Source organism: Berghia stephanieae, chromosome 2, assembly GCF_034508935.2.
Source record: "Berghia stephanieae isolate SIO BIC M18660-M18661 chromosome 2, UCSD_Bste_1.3, whole genome shotgun sequence".
Taxonomy (NCBI): domain Eukaryota; kingdom Metazoa; phylum Mollusca; class Gastropoda; order Nudibranchia; family Aeolidiidae; genus Berghia; species Berghia stephanieae.
This window is the reverse complement of record NC_088361.1, coordinates 54,467,917-54,489,764: the sequence shown is the minus strand read 5'-3', so window position 1 is coordinate 54,489,764 and position 21,848 is coordinate 54,467,917. Positions and strand designations below refer to the sequence as shown.

Genomic DNA, 21,848 nt, shown 5'->3' with positions numbered 1-21,848 from the left:
GAAGTAGGCAACAGTGGGGGGGTGAACCTGAGATTCAGGGAAGTGTACACTTGTGGGGAGTGAACCTGGGACTCTGGATATTGTAAAAAGACAATACCAAGTGGGAGGGGGAATTACTGTTTTACGAAACCTGCCAAAACCCGACAACGTTATGGGAAGCAGGCAGCAGTGGGGAGTGAATCTGGGATTTGGACACAGATGAGGATTGAACCTGGGACTGCGAGAGGCTGATACCAGTGGACAGTGAGCTCAGAATGTACTTTTATTTCGAAACCTACCGAAATTATCAAAAGTTATGGGAAGTGGGCACCATTGGGCAATGAACCGGGACTCAGGGAAGTGCACACTGGTTGAGAGTGAACCTGGGACTGTGAGAAGAGGATATCAGTGGAAATGAACCTGGGACTATGGGAGTTGGGTACCAGATGAGAATGAAGCAATTACTTTTTTACGAAACCAGCCAAAACCCACCGAAAAACATAGACTTAGGTTTATTCCCCAATAGTGTACACTTCCCTGAGTCTCAGGTTCACTCCCCCACTGTTGCCTACTTTCTTTCCATAAATTTGTTGGATATTGTTGGGTTTCGTAAAAAAAGTAATTGCTTTTTGTTACGAAACCCAGTCCCAGGTTCACTCCCCAATGGTGTACACTTCCCTGAGTCCCAGGTTCACTCCCCACTGCTGCCTGCTTCCCCTAACTTTGTCAGGTTTCGGCGTGTTTCGGCAGGTTTTAGGTTTCGTAAAAAAAGAAACACCCCTAAAAATACCACGTGTATTCAGTAAATAGATGTCAATTGTAGTCTAATATTCAGTATCTGTTTAAATTATTATTATTATTATTATTATTATTATTATTATTATTATTATTATTATTATTATTATTATTATTATTATTATTATTATTATTATTATTATTATTATTAGACGTCTATTATTATTATTATTTTATTATTATTATTATTATTATTATTATTATTATTATTATTATTATTATTATTATTATTATTATTATTATTATTATTATTATTATTATTATTATTATTAGACGTCTATTATTATTTTATTATTATTATTATTATTATTATTATTATTATTATTATTATTATTATTATTATTATTATTATTATTATTATTATTATTATTATTATTATTATTATTATTATTATTATTATTATCACGTAAATTTTAATATAATACTGCAATTAATTCACGGAAGTACATCATTCAATTAAAAATGGCAGAAAGTCTGGCCACATATTTATAATGAATCGGGATTGTCTTAGATGACAAAACAAACAAACAAACAAAAACAACAACAAGAACAACAACAACAACAAATGTGACAAACAGAAAAAAGCAAGATTTTAAAAAGTAATGAACAATAGAAGAGCACATCAATGAAAAACAACAACGAGATTATAACACATAAAAGATATTCGTAATAAATCGATAACTGATTAAATAACTCCTACTACTTGATTTAAAAATCATAATCATAATAATGATGATGATGACGATTACAACAACAACAATAATAATAATAGTAAGTAGAAATAATAATAATAATAATAATAATAATAATAATAATAATAATAATAATAATAATAATAATAATAATAATAATAATAATAATAATAATAATAATATAATATATACATTAAAATATATTACAAGAAAATAAAATGATTAAAACAAAAATATTGGGGAAAAATAAAAGTTAACCCGGCCGGGATTTGAACTCTCGAACCTTAAGTTCAGAGTCAAACAGCTTATCCACCAAGCCATGGTGTCACTGAACTTTTAGTGACATTTAATCATGTCTATTTAGACATTAAAAAATGTATTTGAATGCCACTCTTCTTTTGATATTTTGAACTATGTTAATTGCACTATAGCAGAAATTTAAAAATAACGATCAAAATATTTCTACAACTTTGAATCGGGCTGTCAGTTACTGCACGAGTTCAATCTGGTAGTAGGTCAGCAGTTTATTTACATTCAACTGAGATTGTCGCACTTTTCACTCTCTCTATAATAAAAGAGTTCCTTATGGATACTGAATAGTGGCAAAGCACTATTCAGTATCTGATACTGAATAACCACTTCCTTTTTTATAATACATTATGCTGTTATCAATGAAAGCAAACTAAAAACCTCTGCTTTATGGAGCTCTTTCAAATTTCATCGGACCTTTGCTTTCAGCTGTGTAAAAATCGTTTTTCCCAAGTTTTCACAGGACATTGTCGTGTTTTCGGTAATTCGAATGAATGTCAACAAACAAATGGTGGAGTCCAGTGGAACAATCTAATGTCTAATGGGAGATGAATACCTGTACTATTGGAAAGGTTGACAGAGCCGAATAATGGCTACTTCTACATCTAACTCTGGAATTATACCTAAGCCAACCCTTGGTCAGTATGTTTTCTCGGAGAAGCTGGGCAGCGGAACTTACGCCACCGTCTACAAAGCTTATCGCAAGGTAAAACCTCGATCTTTGACTGACTGAAAAACAGCAGACAGTGAGTCATGGTGAAATCATCTACGACTACGACCATTTAGGGTCAATAACACATCAAATGCATATATACCAACTCAAATAAAATAATGTTATTATATCCTTATTTATAATATAAGGCAACGGTTAGTTTAACCCTGTGATTATTGTCAGTCTTGTCAATAACGATGGCGATGAACAATACACTATACACAGACGGTGTTTTTGAAACTCCGCTCTTTTAAACATTTATTATCCACATTCCAGAATATGGAAACTTTCAAATTTTAATGTTTTCAAAAATCATATCCTTTCATGGAATGGCCAGCTATGCAAATGTAATATTTGTAATTAATCTAATCGTATATAATATTATGTTACTTTTCTTTGTGTGTCATGATTAGAATCTTGGATGAGGGAATGTTTTTAAGCGACAATTTATTACTACATATTTTTATGCATTATGTGTTAAAACCTATGGCGGTCATAGGCTTCTATTACTATTAGCCTGACTAAATTATTTATGAAACATTTTTTTTAATGCCGACAATAAATTAATAAATATTTGAAATTGAAAGATTGTAGATAGTAGTAGTAGTAATATATATACAGGCTGTCGTTATTCTCAGACATGTCTGCCAATAAAGAAAACTGATTATTGCCAGACACCTGTCTGACAATAATTTTAAAAATATGGACTTTTGATAATTGGCAGACCCTGTCTGGCAATAACCAAAAGCCTGGCCTTTTCGTTATTGGCAGGCACATTTATTAAGTTGGTAGAACTATTTTATGCAAAATGCCAAAGTAGGCGTGGAAAATACCAAATATTCTGAAAAAATGCCAGTGGTTATTTGTGTCCCAAATCAATTAATATCAAGTGATATTTAACACAAGATGAAAGTAAATAGTGCTCAAATGCCAAATCAAGCTTTTTTTCAAAGGCAAATGGTAAGTTTTTGATACTTTGAACTGAAACATCAAACCGGCAATTCGTCTTCTTTTTTCAACTAGAAAGAAACTTGTTAATCATTGTGTCAGTTTGAGAGTTTTTCCATTACAACAATTCAATGAGCCCATAACAATGTGGGTTATCAGGTCTGCAAATATGTGCACGTCGCAATGTAATATTATATCCTCTCATTTTCGTTCAGACTCATCATTGATAAATAAATAAATAATAAAATAAAATTCCCTTTATTCATCCCATAGGGGAAAGTTGTCTCTAGGGTCTATTCCAAGGGAAGACTGGAATAACTCAGGCGTCAGCCGCTGTGCAGCACCGCAAATTGAGCTGGAGTGAAGTGACTTGCTCAAGGCCACACTTTGCAGCGGCGGGCGATCAAACTCTTTACCTTTCGGGTACGAAGCAAAAACCGTATCTCTGAACCACGTTGCCCCTTTAAAAATGATAATGTACTTCAAAATTAAAATTAGACCAGTCAGCTCTCTGTGCCCAATGTGCTTTGCTGTTATAAGTGCCATGTACTTTTTTAAAAATGGTATCAAATAATTAAGGATGTATTCAGTGTAATTTCTTTCATGACGCTGCTATGCATTCATCTTTTTTCTTTTTATTTTCCCAGACTGGAATCCGTGAAGTTGTTGCAATCAAGTGTGTACTGAAGAGCAGTCTCAACAAAGCATCAACTGATAATCTTCTAACTGAAATTGAAATTCTCAAAAAGCTGAAGCATGAATACATAGTGACTCTAAAAGATTTTCATGTAATAATGTTTGTTTGATTATTGATATATTTGTTTTGTTGTACGATGTTTTTATCATGAAAGAGATTGCTTTTTTAAATAACTGATATTCTTTTCCATACTAAATGATGATATTTAATATGAGGAGAATTGAAGATCTGATTGTGTTGTTATTGTTGTTTCTTGCAATATGTTGGGTTTCTTTTATATGGCTTTTCTAATACTTCTGCATATTTACATAATGCAATTGACATTCTAGGATTATGATGTCAAGTTTCTCTTACTCTTATCCGCCCAAAATGTTTGTTTTGTTGTAGTTCAGAAAGTTAATAGTCATTATTAGTGCTCAAGGAATCAAATGGCCCCATCATATTGAGTACAACTCGTGTATCACTCTCATTTGGAGGTCATTGCCATGGCCTTTGACATCATTTTTGCCAGTGTCAGGCTATGAGTTTACGAAGGTTGGTTTTTAGTAGAATGTGTGCCTTTTTGTATCAACCAAGACATATATGACTCCCCTCATTTTTTGAACTGATTGATAAGCAATAAATATAAACATTATAATTATTCCAGGAAAAGACTGATACATTGCCTTAAAGGGAACATTCTCTGGGTGGGTTGTCATGGGGTATTTGTCCTAGACTTTATTATACAATATCAACACTATTAGCCTTATTACCCTTTTAACTACCCAGAGTAAAGCCTAATAATCTTTCACAGTGGGATGCCAATTACATCTACCTGGTAATGGAATATTGTAGTGGTGGAGACCTTTCTCGATTCATACGTAGCAAGAGAGCATTGCCTGAGCATGTCGTCAAAAGGTTTCTACAGCAAATAGGTATTATTATTTTGCCCTCATTGTTGCATACCACTGATATTAAGCTCGTGTGAAATCTAAAAATGATTATTTTTAACAAAGAGAAAAGGATCCATTGAAAACCAATACCTCACTTTTCACTTCCTCTCAGGGCTACCTTTCTACAGTGCTTTGTGTTGTGTGACAGATGTGAAAAGGAGAGTAAAATATTTCATCAGACCCTTCGGTCTGGGAGGAAGAAAAAGACGTTGACTAATGATTGTTTGTTTGGGAGCATTCATTTTGTGATTAGAAATGTTTTGTTAATGCTCAATTTTTAAAGATAGATTCCATATATATTTTAGCATTGACTTTTTTTTTTTCAGCATCAGCAATGAAATTTTTGTGGGACAACAGTATCGCACATATGGACTTGAAGCCTCAGAACATTCTCTTATCATCCACATCCAATTCTCAGATCAAGCTAGCAGGTTAGTTAATGTCAAAGGTTGCGCAATTTTCTTCTTCTTAAAAATTTCTGTTTCTTACGTTTATATCATTTTTGGATTTTTGTTTATATCACAGGATGTGGGGTTGTGTTGCAATTGGTAAAATACCTGTCAGAAAAAATCTAGACTGATCCATGATTGTTGTTAGTGCTTTTGTTTGTGAGGTGAGTGCTCTACCAACTGAGCTAGCTGGAATCCTTTATGATAAAATGGGTGAAATAAGAATTAAAATTCCACTCCATTTGTCTTTTGAGTTTTGTTAAAAATACCATGTTATTTCAGAAGTCGGTGAGCAGTAATAGCTCAGATTCTTGTTTAAAGAAAGAAAAAAAAACAAGATGTATACAGTGGGACTTGAAACCAGGTCCTACGGATCTGGTTATAAGTGCAATTCTTTACTCTCTGAACCATCTTGCCCCTCCTCCCCCAGCCGTCTCTCACATAATGTATTATGCAATTAACTAATATCCTATTCAGAGATTATAAGCATTCGTCACTTTCCAATTATAGAGACCTGGATAAACTCTGACTTTGTTCCTGCTGGTTCCTTTTTTCTACATTGTAGGATGTCACTTTTTGTTTATGGAGATTTTGAAGTTTGGATTTTTATTTTTTTATAATTTCTTTATGATGATTAACTGTTCAATTTATAAACAAAAAGCATGTCAGCATAAGAGATATCATGTATGTAATGATTAAAGTTCAATATTATAGCACTACGATACATTTGTTTTGAATTTGTTTTCAAATCTTAAATCAATCATACCAGATTTTGGGTTTGCCAAGCCTCTGTATGACGGGGACAGCCTGCATGTCATGAGGGGGTCACCTCTCTACATGGCACCTGAGATAATTTGCCAGAAACGATACGACAATAGGGTGGACTTGTGGTCCATAGGTGTTATTTTATATGGTGAGTTTAATACTTTAGGTTTATATTTATGTTTTTATTGTTTGAAGTAAATTTAATATTAATCATTAACATAGCATTCTTGATGCGTGTTAGGTGAATCCTCTTATTATACAGGTTTTTATTGTTTTGAGAAAATTGCTGGTATAAAGAGGAAGAATTTCAATTGACAATATTAAAGTACAGTATTCTTATGTAAAATACTAAGCTTATGGTATTAGGTATTATGGAAACCAAAGTATAGGTATACCTTTGTTTGGCCTATCCTTCACTCTTTTTTGTAAGAAGGATAGCTCAAGCTTTCTTAATACATTTTAGTGGTTACATTTAGAGTTAGGATAAAATGGTGATGGTTGTCACATAATGATCAATAAATTAGATTATATATACCACATCTTTTTTTTTCAAATAGTAGTAATCAACGAGAAGAGTTATAAATGCACAAACCAAAAGTGAAGGACAAACGAGTGACAGAAAATCCTTCTGAAAAGAGAAGAGAAATAAAGCTGCTTACAAAAAGTATAATCACTGAGTTAGCCTTATCTTTCTGAACCCTCTGGCCAGATATTAATAGCATTGTAAAACCCTTTACCATAAAATGTTTGAGGCCTTCAATACTGTAGATACATATGCCTTTCCTGATTTGAAATTCTCACCTTGCATTGGAAATTTGGAAAGTCAAAATCCCATAAAAACCTGTAATCCTGACAACGTGCTAGGAACGGTGGTATTCAGATTAAGGAAATGTAACTAAATATATTACAAATAAAGCCATTCATTGACAAATAGAATTATGAATTTATCAATAAATAATTAAATAACTAACAAAGACATGTACAATTTACTTTGATTCACAGAATGTCTTTTTGGAAAAGCACCCTTTGCATCCAAAAGTTACAGGGAGTTGGGGGAGAAAATTTGGGATGATAAGCCTATAGAGGTAAACTGGATCATTGATAAACTTATATACATATATATATTTATTTATTTTGGGGGGATACGGCCATCCAGCTATTATATTGCAATTTGACTTTTAACTTAATCTTGATATATATTTTCGTGAATGTCTGGGCCAAATTTGCCTGGGAATAGTTTTTAATCCATTATATATCAAATTTATACCAAAAGCCATATGCTCTAAAGTGGCTAAAGTTGACCCATTTAATGGGGAATCCTGGTCTTTGAAATTTGTTGACCTCATTTCATCGAAATTAACTTGATCATTTATAATCTATTTCCTTACCTTTGATTATGAATCTATTTCTTCACCTATGAACATTTTCCAGATTTTATTTAAACTAAGAATATGAGCAGATGTTATAGGCATAAGTCTCTCACATTTAGATTGAAAGGTCATGAGTTCTAAATCTGAGACTGTTTCTTGTAAATAAAGAATTTTCAATGACCGTTCCTTAAAGTCCTATTGCAGACAGATTTTAAAACAGGTGCCAAATTTAAAATAATCTAAAATGCCTTGAAAAGGGCATCGAAACTGTAAAGACGAATGATCTCTTGATTGAGACTGACCTTCTTTCCTCTTCAAGCGCAGTTATTACCATTTAATAAATTTTACTCATCAGATACCTCTTGGGTTTAACATATCAGACAATGCCCGTGACCTTCTTCTACGTCTCCTCAAAAGGGATCCATCAAATAGAATACGCTTTGAGGAATTTTTCACTCACCCATTTGTTGACATGGAACATTTACCTAGCAAAGACTCCTTACCCAGTGCAGTAAGCGAAAGTTTTTTGTTTTTTTTTTGTGCAGTCAATGTTTATGATCATTTGTATGTGATCTGTGCTATAATTAGTAACAATATATGTTGGATGAACTCATTATTTTGCATGTAGAGTAACTCCACATTATATGTGTCAATTCTTTTTCAAGTATCTGTCCTTAAAATTAATACCTCTCAATATGGTTCACATTTTTTTTTCACTCATCCTATCATATTTTTAAAAAAATTATTTTTGTTTGTTTTTATTTTTGTTTTTGTTTTGTTTTGATAGTTTGTTTTTAAAAATTTTTAATTAATATTTTTTTTTTACCTAGCATTGATTTGACACAACGTGTATATTTTATAGCAGGTCTGATAGCCGTATGAGCTTGATTTAACATTGTTGTAATGGTAAATATTTTGCATTGGTTTGAGAGTATTTCCATTTTAACAATGAGCCCATAACACTTTGGGTTATCAGACCTGCAAAGAAGTACGCATTAATTGGACACAAAAACATTGCAAGGGTTATAAAATCTCTAAAATCAAAGACAAAAAAAAAATATGACTATGCATCACCAAGAACTATTGGTGCTGATATAAACACAAAGCATGTTTCACAGATTACTCCATTTATTAATGAAGGATGTTGTACTAGAGAGATGATGCAAACAGGGCTCATGTACTGAATGAGACAAGTTTCATGGGCACACTATCTAAAATTCAACGCTTGTGCTTATTTGACTGTCTAGGGCGCAACAGGGAATGAGTTCATGGAATTAGTCAACAGATTCCTGCTGGAGGTGAAAAATACGATGCTTATTGAAGATTTGCCCTGTACTAAGCATTAACCAATCAGAATATTTCCTGCTATTTACCCTGTTCCTCCCCTTGACTATTTATTTCCAGTCAAAAAAAGGCCTTAGCGACCCTTGGTACATGCAAAACACACAAATATGCTTGGCCCAGTAAGTCAGTATTTTTCACAACATATTGACTCACTGATGAAGGAATTGTATCGCAACACCTGATGACATCATGCATTTTTTTTTCAATCATCTGTGGGTTGTTCTGATTTTTAGATATATTGAATGAATGAGTTTAGTATTTTAATGAGCATATTGGTTACATTTGGACAATGGTGCCCATTTCGTAATGCAACTTAATCATAACCATGATTTTTCAAAATTTCAATGACTTTTATTATTATTATTATTATTATTATTATTATTATTATTATTATTATTATTATTATTATTATTATTATTATTATTATTATTATTATTATTATTATTATTATTATTATTACTATTATTATTATTATTATTATTATTATTATTATTATTATTATTATTATTATTATTATCATCATTATTATTTTCCAGTTAGCAATTGTATCTAAAGCAGTAGACGAAGACCAGAAAGGAAATCTGAAATCAGCTGTCAAGCTCTACTGTGAAGCCTTATCATTCTTTATGCCTGCCATACACTGTAAGATAATCTACATTTGTTGTTGATTTTTCAAATGTGACCAAACAAGTCAGTCTGATATAATAATGGGGAAATCTAGACATAAAAAATTGTAATATCGCCTGACAAGCTTCATGTCTCATCCTGCATGTTAGTGTTGCTGTTAGCCTTGTAAAGTACTTTGAGCAGGTTTCGTGGATATTGTACAAAATAAATGCTCTACTTAAAAAATGTTTAAAAATTACCAAGCAACCTAATCATTCTTGGGTGTACAGAAATGCCAGGAAATAAAATCTGACAATACACAGATACAAACCATATTTGATGTTGTGGTACTCCAGAGCTCTGCCAATTTACCCTTTGGATTTCTTAATACACGCATTAACTAGATTATTAACTCTATTCAGTGAAATAGTCTCATGATTTTGCCAAGCCATGCTCAATGAAAACCCGTGATATTCTGATTCTAACTTTTTATGAACTACTTTCATAACGTGGCCTCTTATAACTGGTAATCTTTCAGTCGATTGTGCTTAAGTTGGAGCTTTTGACTTGCAGTGTACTATTATGTGATCATATTTTTTCTCTCACTGATGTTATTAGAATGAGACATTTATAAAAATGAACATAAATGTACATAATGAACCAATAAATTGGAGAAAATAAAAGGTTTTAAAAAATCATTCTCTGTTTCACCTTTGAGTTATGTTCTATTTTTTTCAGATGAAGCAAATCACAGAAAGAAAGATGCCTTACGTCGAAAGGTATAGATATTTTTTATTGTTTTTAATTTTTAGCTTGACAATCTAAGCTTTAAATCAAATAAATATCAAGTAGCATTCCTACCTACTACACCATATGAAAGTAAATAAATTTGTGTTTTAAGTAACACATACCCTGACAGTATTAACAATAATGAAAGCAAATGTTTAAGGCTTTTATGTTTCATAAATCAATAAGTTTTTAATGTTTTCCCGGACGCCATACAACTTCATATTTTCTTTATAACCCACAACTATCTTTCCAAATATGTTGGCGTCTCATACTTCTCCAGTGATCTATTCCACAATGTAGATACAAAGTTGATGAATGTAGTTACCCTAAATTTGGAGCCTTTTCATTTTATGACTATCCTGAAAATGACTACCCTCGAAGCATGTTTTTTTTTTTACTTCAGTTGTTGAATTTTTAAAAGCTGTATTGTTTTGTACAACTTTCCTTTATCTGTATTCATAATACAATATTTTCAATATTTATTTCAGGTCAAAGAATACATGGACCGTGCAGAGGTTTTAAAACAAATGATGAAACCACAATCATCAAAAACACCATCATCCAACAATCACCACCCCAACCACCATCACGCCACAGCTGAGAAGTCCTTGTCAGAAATGTCTATTTCTGACTCACACCCCAATAAATCTTCCAACAGCTCACCCTCAAGGACTACTGGGCCAACATCATCCACACCGTCGTCACCTACGTCTGTATCCTCCTCCTCCCCCTCCTCAACTAAAACTACCACCACCGGCAAATGCAAACCATCATCACCCACCACCACCACCAAACTTCACTCCCCTCCCCATCGAGATTTGACAGGCAATGACTGCTTTGAAGAACTTTGTAAGTTAAAGCAACTAAAGATGATGATCATGGTGATCATCATCGTCATCATCATCATAATTATTATTATTATAATAATGATAATAAAACAGTGCTCACTACTTTTGCATGGTACTTGGAGTAATTATGAAATTTCTATAATCATCACAATGCATTTTTACATTCTTCAAACAGTATATTTTGTCACAAACAGTGAGATACATCTCGGGTGGACCAAAAAGAAATAAAAAAGGGAGCTCGAACTTTTAAGACGTTATAATACCTTCGTCGATAGTGCAATTATTTTGAAATTTCTCATTAACAGACAACTTGTTTACAGTTAAATATCAAAATTTTATGAAGAGACAATAAAATTTTAATAATATATGATGACTATTTTTTGCTAGGCATATTTATTTTTAAAAAGAAGAAGTATTGAAGAATTAGGGAAATTACACATATTTCATTTTTGTCTTCTATTAATCTAATGACCCTAACTAGACCTTCTTTCTTGTTGGTTGACATCTCGGAAGTTTTAACCTCATGTTAAAAATGTATTGCTGATTTCTTTCAGGGTAGTTGTTCTCTAAATGGACCTCAATTAGTATTTCTTTTTAGTTTAGTTTAATCTTCAGTAACAGACTATGATCACCCAAAATAAACTTTTTACAAGGCACATGTAGAATAATTTTGTAGGATTCATACCAGGGGATCATGAAATTCCTTTATCCAACATTTCTCAAGATTTTACATTTAATATATCTCTCAAAGCTTAAAATAAAAGTGAAATAAAAAAAAATAAAAAATTGTTATAATAATAATTTCCTTTATTTATTTTCAAGGGGAATTTTTTTTCTTTAGGGAAGGGAAGGCTGGAATAACCCAGAGGTCAGCCACAGTGCAGAGCCAAAAATTAGGCTAGGGCAAGGTGACTAGCACAAGGCCACACATCGTGGCAGGGAGTTGAACTCGGTACTTTCTGGTTGCAAAGCAAAGACCATATGGCTATGTTATGCTTCTCCCCCCTCTCTTCCCGTTTGTAAACAGTACGTAACCAAAATGTATGCAACTAGTTGGTCAAACGGATAAATATCATGATGGACACTTTGATAAATGGATGTAATAAGCAATTGTGATCAATAATTTTTATAGAAAAGAAAATTCAGAGAAAGAAGTCATAGTTATAGTTATGTATCAATTTTTTTTTGTCGGGGGGGGGGGGGGGGGGGGGGGGGGGGGTGCTGCAACTTGTCTGTTGTTTTTATTCCATAATGTCAGTCTTTTTTCGAGAAGATTTGAGAAAGGCTGTAAGTTAGAAAAAGGAATAGAACACATTTGTCCTCATATTTGTTTGCCATGATATTTTTTTTTCATGAATTTTGCATAACAATTCATATTCAATAAATTGATTTTTAGATTACAAGAAAACTTTATGCAAGTGGTAAAATATGGTTGTTTTACATTTCATTGCAACTGTTTTTTTATGATTCATACGAGTAAGGTAGTTATAAACCTCAATGTTGGGACCATTTTTTTTAAAGTTAAAGGGGGGGTATTTTATATTTTTGCATAATATTTGTTGTGGCTTCTCTAAAAGCAATGCTCCCCCTTATCCCTATTATTATCTTCCTTTGTTTTAAATTGCAGTTACACTTTGTGACAATTCTCCAGAGCTTACTGCTGCTTTGAAAGTTATTAATGGTGCTTTGATGGAGGTTGGTATTGAAGAACGTTTTGTTGTTGTCATTGAGTATTTTAACCTGGTAGCCTCTTTTGTTTGTTTCTTGTTTTTTTTTTTGTTTTTTTTTATGGGGGGGGGGGGGGTTGTTTTGTTTTGTTTTTTTTTTTCTATTTTTTCAATTGTATACAGCAATAGCTATTTTAAAGCACCAAAGGATGGAAGAGTATATGTTGCTTTATGAAAAGCTTATAACTATGTTAAATTGTATTTATTTCATCTCTTATAGTAGACTGTTTAAAAAGTCCTGATGTATGCTTTGTATTGTTTTGTTTTGTTTTTTTTTGGGGGGGGGGATGTTGTTTTCTTGTTTGTTTTTTGTTGTTTTTGTTTTGTTTTTTGTTTTGTTTTGTTGTTTTTTTTGTTTTGTTTTTTGGGGGGGGGGGTCTTGTTTGATTTGATATTTTAATTTCTTGCTTTTTTCTTGTATGCGCCATACAATAACTATTTTTAAATCACTAAAGGGAGGGTGTTGATGTTACTTTATGACAAGTTTAACTTGTAATCTTCTTCTTCTTCTTCGTTCTTGTAATCATTTCGCCTTTAATAGATTGCATAAAAATTCCTAATGTGTGCTTTGCTTATTGGCGGATAAGACTTAATTTTAATGTCTTTTTTCCATTTTTTGTTTAGGAACAGACAGAAAAGTATAGCCAATGTCTGCACCATTTTGAAATTGGTCTAGGTGCTTTATTGAAGATATTACCAGGTAAAATCATACTTGTTTTGTTTTTGAATTGTCATACGATTGTTATGGATATGAGTGTAAGATTACAAAACTTATACATTGAAAAAGAAAATTACAAATTAAACCAAAATTCAATAGACTGGATTATGTATGGCTAAGAAATACAGTTGACTCCGCTTAATTGCACACCCTTGGGAGTTCAGGTTCGTGTGTCGATTAAGTGGAGTGTGCGATTAGGTGGTGAAGCTATAAATAGCATCTAAGCACCAGCTTTCGTGTGCCATTCATGTAGGACCTTCCCGTCTGAGTTTTCTAGTGGCTTGGGACAGTCATGTTCAGGACATTAATATCATTGGAAAGGGGTTTTATTTGGGTTTTTTTTGGTTTGTATTGGGTTGGGGTTTTTTCTTTCTTATTTATGTTTCATCAACAACCAAATGTGACATTATTGTTCGTAAGAATAGTAATCGTGAAGCATTGATTGCTTTCTATTCTCTCATCCAGACGTATGAAGAAGATTTATAGTAAACTGGCAGTTTCTTTGGATCACTTTGAAAACATCTCAGCTTTTGACTTTTAGCATGTGTGCAAAGAAATATCGAAAAAACTGGTTCATTTCAGAAAAAAAGGTCAACATGCTTAACATACACACACACACACCTCGTGATTTACCAAAATACATTTTGAAAAACGTTCATAATATGCACACATTTGAATAAATTAACTTACCTATGATCAGAAGAGGAACTTTGTGAGTGCTTGTCATATTGGCACACATCATCGCAGTGATTTCTTCTTTCGCCTTTTTTTTTTCACCACTGAGCTCATCTTGCTTTAAGAAAAGACCTTTATGAGGGAATCCACAGTTGAAAAGCCCCATCTCATCTGCGTTGTAAATGTCATTTGAGCCGTACTGCTGAAGAAATTGTTTCAAAACTTCATCACTCCATTGGCTGGCAGAGGAGACCTCAGTCTGTGTTTTTCACCATGTTCTTAATTAAACACGATATTCTGTCAACCTTTCCATCTCGAGAGCCAGCCTTCTGATGGGAAGAAAGACATGCTTTGAGTTGATGCCAGTTCATTTGCCTTTTGAGTGTATCAATGTAGACAGGGACCATATAGATCAATCAAAAGATGAGAGGTGAGTCCTCTCTGTAATCCTTTCTTAATGTTCACGGCCCATTGAGGAAAACAATGCACAAGCAAAGAATTGCAATTGAGTGGCCAGACAATGTAAACAAACACTTGGTATTGAGTGAACTGCATCACGTTTCACACCTTGTGATGCGGACAGTGAGTGCTGAGTCAATTAAACCATCGTGACAGGTAATCCTTTGATGTCAGTTAACAAGCATTGGGCGACTGACCTAGTAAGGGTCAGAGGGACAGTGGAATTGTGTTGACGGGAAAGACTTTTTCACAAGTATTATGATATTAAAATGTGAAAATAGTTCAATAAGAAACACATTTTCATTACTTTTTTGTGGATTTTTTAGATATTTTTCTCCAATCAAAATGTAATCAAGGTATAGCGATTATGCGGAGAAGGTGTGCGATTAAGCGGAGCAATTATAAAGAAAAAATTCATTTTTCAGGAATGTGTAGCATATAAGTGGAGTGTGCGATTGCGCAGAGTGAACTGTATTTGGGAAAGAGACTGTAAATAGTAGTCGTTCAGAGCCATTAGCCCCATGGAGCCGGAATTTATCCAAGTTTTTAAAGCGTGAAATGGACAATAGCAATCACAAAGTACTTTCCACCAGATCTAACAGAGCCAACTGCCCAATCAATGCTGGATGGACAAGGGGTTGTCAGAAAAAACTTTGGTTAATTCCTCAGTACAATCTGAGCTGAGCTTATGATGCCAAATGTTTGTTTTACTCATCCGTAAGCTGTAAATGGGAAGTTCTGATCTTCTTCGCCATTTTTTTAAACATCACATCACTTTTCTGGAGCATAATTCCAATCAGTTGATCATTTAAATATATGGGAGCAATATTGCCCAAATAGCCACAGGATTGTTTATGCACTGTTGCCAAATAGTCTTATTACTTTTTTTTTTAGCAACATTATAATAATGATTAGGAATAAATATCAAATACATTTAGTGTACAGATACTGATAACAATGAGGAGAGTACATTCCAAGATATGAACCTGCATTATCTTGGATACAAGTCAAAACTGCTTAATTACCACGCCACAAGGCTACTTGTCTCATGGGAGTTTTGTTATGGGGGGTGGAACTTTTTGATCACGCTTTTTATCGTTATTTTGTGCTTTTAAATATTGGTTGCAAGCACTTGGTTTTAACTTACTGGACCCCATTTTTGTGGGTTGTAGCGATGACTGGACCATAAAACTGAGCAGCTCTCTCAGTTGAAATTTTCTCATTGCCCAAATAGTTAAGAACAAGGTCTAAGAATACAAATTTTTTGGTACCCAGGTATGATTTTTTTTAAAAATTCACTCCATACTCGAATGGTATAGCCTACCACCTGACATTATAATAGACATTTTTCACATGCACAAGAACCATAGGATGAGTGAGTGACGAGAGTCATCGAGATTGAGTGATTTGTTATTTGATTTCCAGTTTGTGACATATTATGCCTTATGCAACATAAAGACTGGAACTTGAATTTATGTATATATGCGACCATGCTTAGGTCTTTTTTTATATTAAAAAAAACTATTAAAAAACATAGTTTTTTTTTTTCAGAAGTTAAACTTTCAAGTTGCTGGTTAGTATTTTTGTGAAGAGGAGTGGTTCAGCTTTGTACATGTACTCTTATAGCTGTCCAAATATAACATTTGTTTTACAATTTTTTCTTGGTTTAAAATTTGTTTTCCTAATTTGATATTTTCTGAGAATTTTTATGCTTAAATTTTTTATTCAGCCTGGAAATGTTTACCAAATTGTCTTAATGGTAATACAAGAATTCCTTCCTCGAAACCCTTGTTCTGAGATTTACTTTGCTTGGATCTCAATATTTTGATATAGGGATTTTTTAAAAGTCCTATAAAACTGTCCAGAAAATTACTTTTTGTCTTTCTCTCAGATCCTAATTTCTTACTTTAGACCCTTTTGGCCGTCATCATCATTATCTAAACCCATTGAGTTTATTCAATATAATTGCTCTTGGTGTGGAAAAAAAACCAATGGTTATTGCCTCTGATACTGCTTTTATGAACTTTTGATTTTGCAATATTAAGTTCTTCTTTGCTGGTCTCATAAGGTCATCTTTTCGGATTTGTTTAAAATAATACACATTTACATAAAGTAGATTTTTGAAGACAGTGTAAAGTGTTTTGCTGAAACAAAATGTAATTTCGTTAAACTATTACCTCATGAACACAAAAATTAAGCAGATTTTTTTTCTTTTTCTTTTTTTTTTTTTAAATGTTTTGTCGGATTTTACTTTGTTTTGTTCGGTTTGTTTTTTTAAATATTGGTCTTATAAGAATTCCTGTGAGTTATTGATATAAAAAGATGCGATTTGCTTTTTATGTTTTTATGAAATAATTGTTAATGTCAATTTTGTAACTACAGACACACATGAGGATATGAAATAGATTCTACTATACAGAAGACATATTGTAAACATTTTGTGATGATAAAAGCATTTGCAAAAGACAATAAATTTATTTAAATGATAGAATTATACTTTTCAAATGACATACATTTTTACTTGCTTTGTACAATATAAACAATTATTAAACTATATCAATCCTTTTAGTACATGGTGATTTTGCTTTGTGTGTTTTGTTTGCTTGTTTTTTTCTACATATTTTTTACAATATCATCTTTTATTTTTGAAACAGACCAAAACGTTTTGTTTTTTTAAATACTAAATATATTATCTTACAAGTGGCATTTAACTTCCTGGAAACCAATTTTGCTTTGTGGATCACAGAAGTTTGCCTTTGCGGTTGTTACACAAACCAAATTTTGCTTTGCAAGAGATGTAAATGGTGTTATGTAACTCAATAAGAAAAATATAAAGCATACTGGGTTAGCAGATTTTGCTTTGTTGTTGTACTTTAAAGGATCTCAAAGAGTTTAAACTTTGATTCTGGAATAAACAAGTCATGTGAGTCGAAAATATCATTAATTTCATTGTTTTCCATAAGATCCTCCTCCAAGTCCAACTAATATGAGAAATCTATTAACACTACAAATGATATTTATATCATGCTATTTGCGATGAATTTTTGTAGGAATAAAATTACATAAAGAACTGACCCAGATATTCTTTTATCCAGCAGGCTCATTCAATAAACCTGATGGACACATTTTACTCTCTAAGCCAGTGTTTTCATTCAGCATCAGGCCTCGAAATGCTGGTAGATTTTTTTTGTTTTATTATTTTCTTCTCTTTGAATGATTGTATCATACAACTGGTGCCCCGTTCATCAATCGTTGTTTTAATGTTTGTTGAAAACAGTATAATTATTCACATCCCAAAATGAATCATCCAAATAATTCACTCAACATTTGGAGAAAGGTCGCTAATGCCCCTTTGTTGGAAGAAGGGAATAGTGCTTATGAGACGTAAACATGTAGAGGCTTACAAAAAAAAAAGGATTTAAAACTACGCTTTGTAAGTCAGAAAGGCCTTTTGTAAAACATCCATATTATGGCCACCATCCTTCACCCAAATATTGTGTGATCCTGTTGACCTCAGTATGACACATTATTAATACAATGGCGAAGTTGAGGGAGTTAAGGAAGGAAATAAAGATGGGGGGGGGGGGGGGGGGGGGGGGGGGGGGAACAATGGAGAGAGAGAGAGAGAGAGAGAATTTCTCTTTAATGAGTGCTATTTTTTCCCTTTTTTCCCCTCAGATGAACCAAAAGGTAAAAGAAAAGACCTTCTCAATTCTCAGGTAAAGAAAATCTTGTAAATTTCAACATGCAGTGAAGGCCCATGTCTAAATGATATCTTCATATGTTTTAAGACAGACTAAAAGTTTTAAGACAGACTAAAAGCCGAAATGAGTCTCGCGCTCTGGGTGGGGTTCCTACCTCCCATAGCGGGCAGGGATGTACTTGCTGTGTCTTTTATCCCCTCTTATCTGTTTTCCAATTGCTTTCTGTCTTATTCTTGGAATGAGATTGTTTGGTTTTGTCCTGACCTTGGTCAGAGTCCTTGGCTGGGAGGGAAACAGTCGAATGTATAGTTATAGTTTTGGGAGATGATATTTTTTTCCTTGTAAATCATCTCTCTGTTGTTATGCATTGTATTATGTTAAGTTTACAAATTATATTATATGATTCCTCTTTGTTGGGACCTGTGCTTGTGTCTGGATGAGACTTTCAGTGATCTCAAACTAAGTACTTTGATAGTGTGCTTTTGGAATCTACGCCTGTTTCTTTTTTGAACCAATTCCCCTTTTTCTTCTCTTTTCTCGAATGCTTTATTGTAATTCTATAACTTTTTACTATCCCATTTTCTTTCTTTTTTACTGGCGCTGATATGACCTTAATGTGTTGCAAGCGCCGTAAAACCCTTAAAAACAAAAAAACAAACGAGTCTCGCGCTGCACGTTCTAATGTGTCATATTACATAACATTGAACTTTCTTGGGGGAAAGGGGTATGTAATTTTTTTTTCATTTCCTTGTTACCTACTATTCTAACCAGGTATTTTATTTGTTTGTTTATTTTAATGTATAGAATTATCCCAACATTCTCCCAGCAACCTTTAATAGACATATTAAATACATGAAGCACAATGCAGCTTTTCAAAGCTTTCATAAATTATGTTTTGTCAAATAAGTGTTTTGCATTAATGGATGGTCAGGGAGGTGAGGGATTTAGCATGATAGGACATTTTAAGTCCGTCTCTGATATGTCAGAGAAAAAGAGTAAAAACTTTCCCTAGAACTAGTCACCTAAGTGCTTAGTTTTAAACTTCTGGAATATATTATAAGTTCAAAGTGAATGCACATGTTACCACAACACAGCGACATGCATGGTCTATAAGCTCTGTAAGTGACAAAGATTTATGCTCATTTGCCATGGATTTCAGGTGAAAAAGTGGATGGAGAAAGCAGAAGCAATAAAGTCTTACATGGAGATCCAACACTTGGACACAGCTAAGGACTCACCCATGTTGGATGAGGACACAGAAATGAGTAAGGAGACATCATGGCCACTTGTTCATCACCACGCCTCACACGTCATCCATTTCATCCACATTTTCATCTACTCATTCATCATCAAGATCTACATTTATATGTACAGAATACTGTTTGGTTGGATCGGTACATAATATTTCATTTCATGGCTATATTATTATTTTCATCATTTTTAGTAGATTAAAAATCTTTTTTTTTTCTCCTCTTCTGTAATATGTTAATGTTATATAAAGTATGCTGTTTGTTTTGTTTCGTTTTGTTATTTTTAAACCGCCAACACAGAAAAATGTGACTGACTTTAATAATGGGATAGAGCGAGTTCAGCAATCCTTGCTAAAGTTTGTCTCCATTCTATCATTTACATGCTGTACCTGTACTTATCAATTTAATATTAAACGTGCATACTAATATATCACTTCACAATGGCTACCCAGCCAGTGAGGCAATTCACTTCTCAAGCTCTTGTGCAGAATGTAAATTTGACATGAAATGACAATGGTACAGAATTTAGCATTTCAGTTTGTCTGAAATTTGGAAGATCTGTGATAGGATCTGTTTGTATCCAGAAATTGAATCTGATCTTCACTTCAATACAAACGCATTATATTATTTATTCTTCTCTTCGCTAAATTCTCTATCAAGACTTGTCATTTCTACAGTCAAATGATCATCATTGCTTCCTATCTGTGTTCACAGGTCAATCCAAACAGTGCTTGATTCAGTGAAAATTACACAATTAAACCATGTCTCCGATGGCTTGTGACCCATTTACTGAACTGCAGTGGATGAAGAGGCTACTTATGTATCCAAATGGTCTTTCAATTCTTAATTTACTATCATGTTAATTGTATTAGTGATTTTAAGCTGTCATGTGTGATGCTTTTTTTCCCTTCTGTTTACAATTCCAAAGGTTGTCTTGTAGGTTAGAAATGATGAAATGTTAATTCCAGTTTCTGTGATTGAATGTCAAAGTGCATCAAGGTACAATGCTGTCTGCTTAAAGTCAACAAACTTGGACTGAAGGTGTGTTGACTTTAAGCGAGGTTGACTTAATTCAACTTTGATGAAAACATTGTTTGGGGTATATAAAATGTTTGTTCATATAATAAATGCTTTTACCAATAGAGACAGTTAAAAGTTTGCTTTACAAAAAAATTAAAAAATTAAATAAAATTTTCTTTCTTCATCACGTAGGGGAAATTTGTCTCCAGGGTCTATTCCAAGGGAAGACTAGAATAACCCAGGCATCATTTGCTGCACCGCAAATTGAGCTAGGGCAAGATGACTTGCTCAAAGTAGCACGGCGCAATGGCGGATGATCAATTTGGTACTTTTCGGTACGAAGCAAAGACCGTATCGCTGTGCCACACTGCCCCCAAAGGGGTTCCTAGCCAACAGAAACACTGGGCACATGGGCACGGTGCCTGTTAATGTTAATATTTCAATTATATTTTTTTTTAGAGACAAAGCTGTTAATGTCATTTTTTTACACCTAATTACAGCAGAGAATGTGAGTAAACAGCCTTTTCCAAGGACTCAACTATAGGCCACTCAATGCGAAACTCAAACCATGAACCTTCCAGGGTTTTTTTTAAAGTGTTGTCAATACAAGCGGGAAGTACCTCTGTTGAAAGCTTTAGGAAAGAATTAGGATTTTTTAAAATTTCATGTTGGGAAATCCTGAGGACACATCTGGATGGAGGGCCCTTACTGCAAAATCATTTTTTATGTCTCATCTATGACAAATGACAACTGTGGTCAGGAGAATAAGGCGAGGTGAGGAGGTTGGGAATGTGGGCAAAAGGTCTCTGTTCTCTCCTCCTCCAAATGTTTGTTGAAAAATATGTTGCTATTATTCTGTATTGTTGGGTAATAGTGATATGGTTACAAATTTGATACTGTTCATATTATTTTCATATTGTCTGGAAATATTAAAATATACCAATGTGATTTTTACGCATGGCCTTCACTGATATTTTTTTTTTTAATCATGCACGAATAAATACAGTGCAACCTCTGGATAACGACAACCCCGGGATAGCGACATTGACCTCTGGTCCCG

At 33.3% G+C, this 21,848-nt stretch overlaps 1 protein-coding gene across 5 annotated transcripts; it reads left to right on the top strand.

Moving 5' to 3' along the window:
- Window positions 1-2,067: 2,067 nt before the first annotated feature.
- On the top strand, window positions 2,068-21,742 carry LOC144965164 (serine/threonine-protein kinase ULK3-like). Of its 5 annotated transcripts, none has more exons than XM_078900204.1 (16): window positions 2,238-2,481; window positions 3,709-3,858; window positions 4,083-4,223; window positions 4,926-5,046; window positions 5,391-5,495; window positions 6,283-6,426; window positions 7,281-7,363; window positions 8,004-8,159; window positions 9,529-9,634; window positions 10,337-10,377; window positions 10,876-11,236; window positions 12,863-12,930; window positions 13,587-13,662; window positions 18,493-18,533; window positions 19,678-19,783; window positions 20,483-21,742. In XM_078900204.1, the coding sequence occupies exons 4-16, from the start codon at window positions 4,953-4,955 to the stop codon at window positions 20,509-20,511; spliced, it is 1,410 nt and encodes a 469-aa protein (XP_078756330.1). In that variant the 5' UTR covers window positions 2,238-2,481; window positions 3,709-3,858; window positions 4,083-4,223; window positions 4,926-4,952; the 3' UTR covers window positions 20,512-21,742. The 5 variants fall into 5 exon arrangements, 4 of the variants coding, with proteins under 4 accessions (XP_078756328.1, XP_078756330.1, XP_078756327.1 ...); XM_078900201.1 differs by lacking the exon at window positions 3,709-3,858 and adding an exon at window positions 17,910-17,990 and having other exon boundaries at window positions 2,248-2,481; XR_013643976.1 differs by lacking the exon at window positions 3,709-3,858 and adding an exon at window positions 16,366-16,387 and having other exon boundaries at window positions 2,249-2,481.
- Window positions 21,743-21,848: the final 106 nt, after the last annotated feature.

Bases quoted from the DNA above. Each gene is read 5' to 3' on its own strand.
- LOC144965164 (XM_078900201.1), top strand. From the start codon at position 2,365: ATGGCTACTTCTACATCTAACTCTGGAATTATACCTAAGCCAACCCTT. The intron at 5,496-6,282 runs GTTAGTTAATGT...CAATCATACCAG, and splicing joins TTCTCAGATCAAGCTAGCAG to ATTTTGGGTTTGCCAAGCCT. The intron at 13,663-17,909 runs GTAAAATCATAC...TCTTTTATCCAG, and splicing joins TTTATTGAAGATATTACCAG to CAGGCTCATTCAATAAACCT.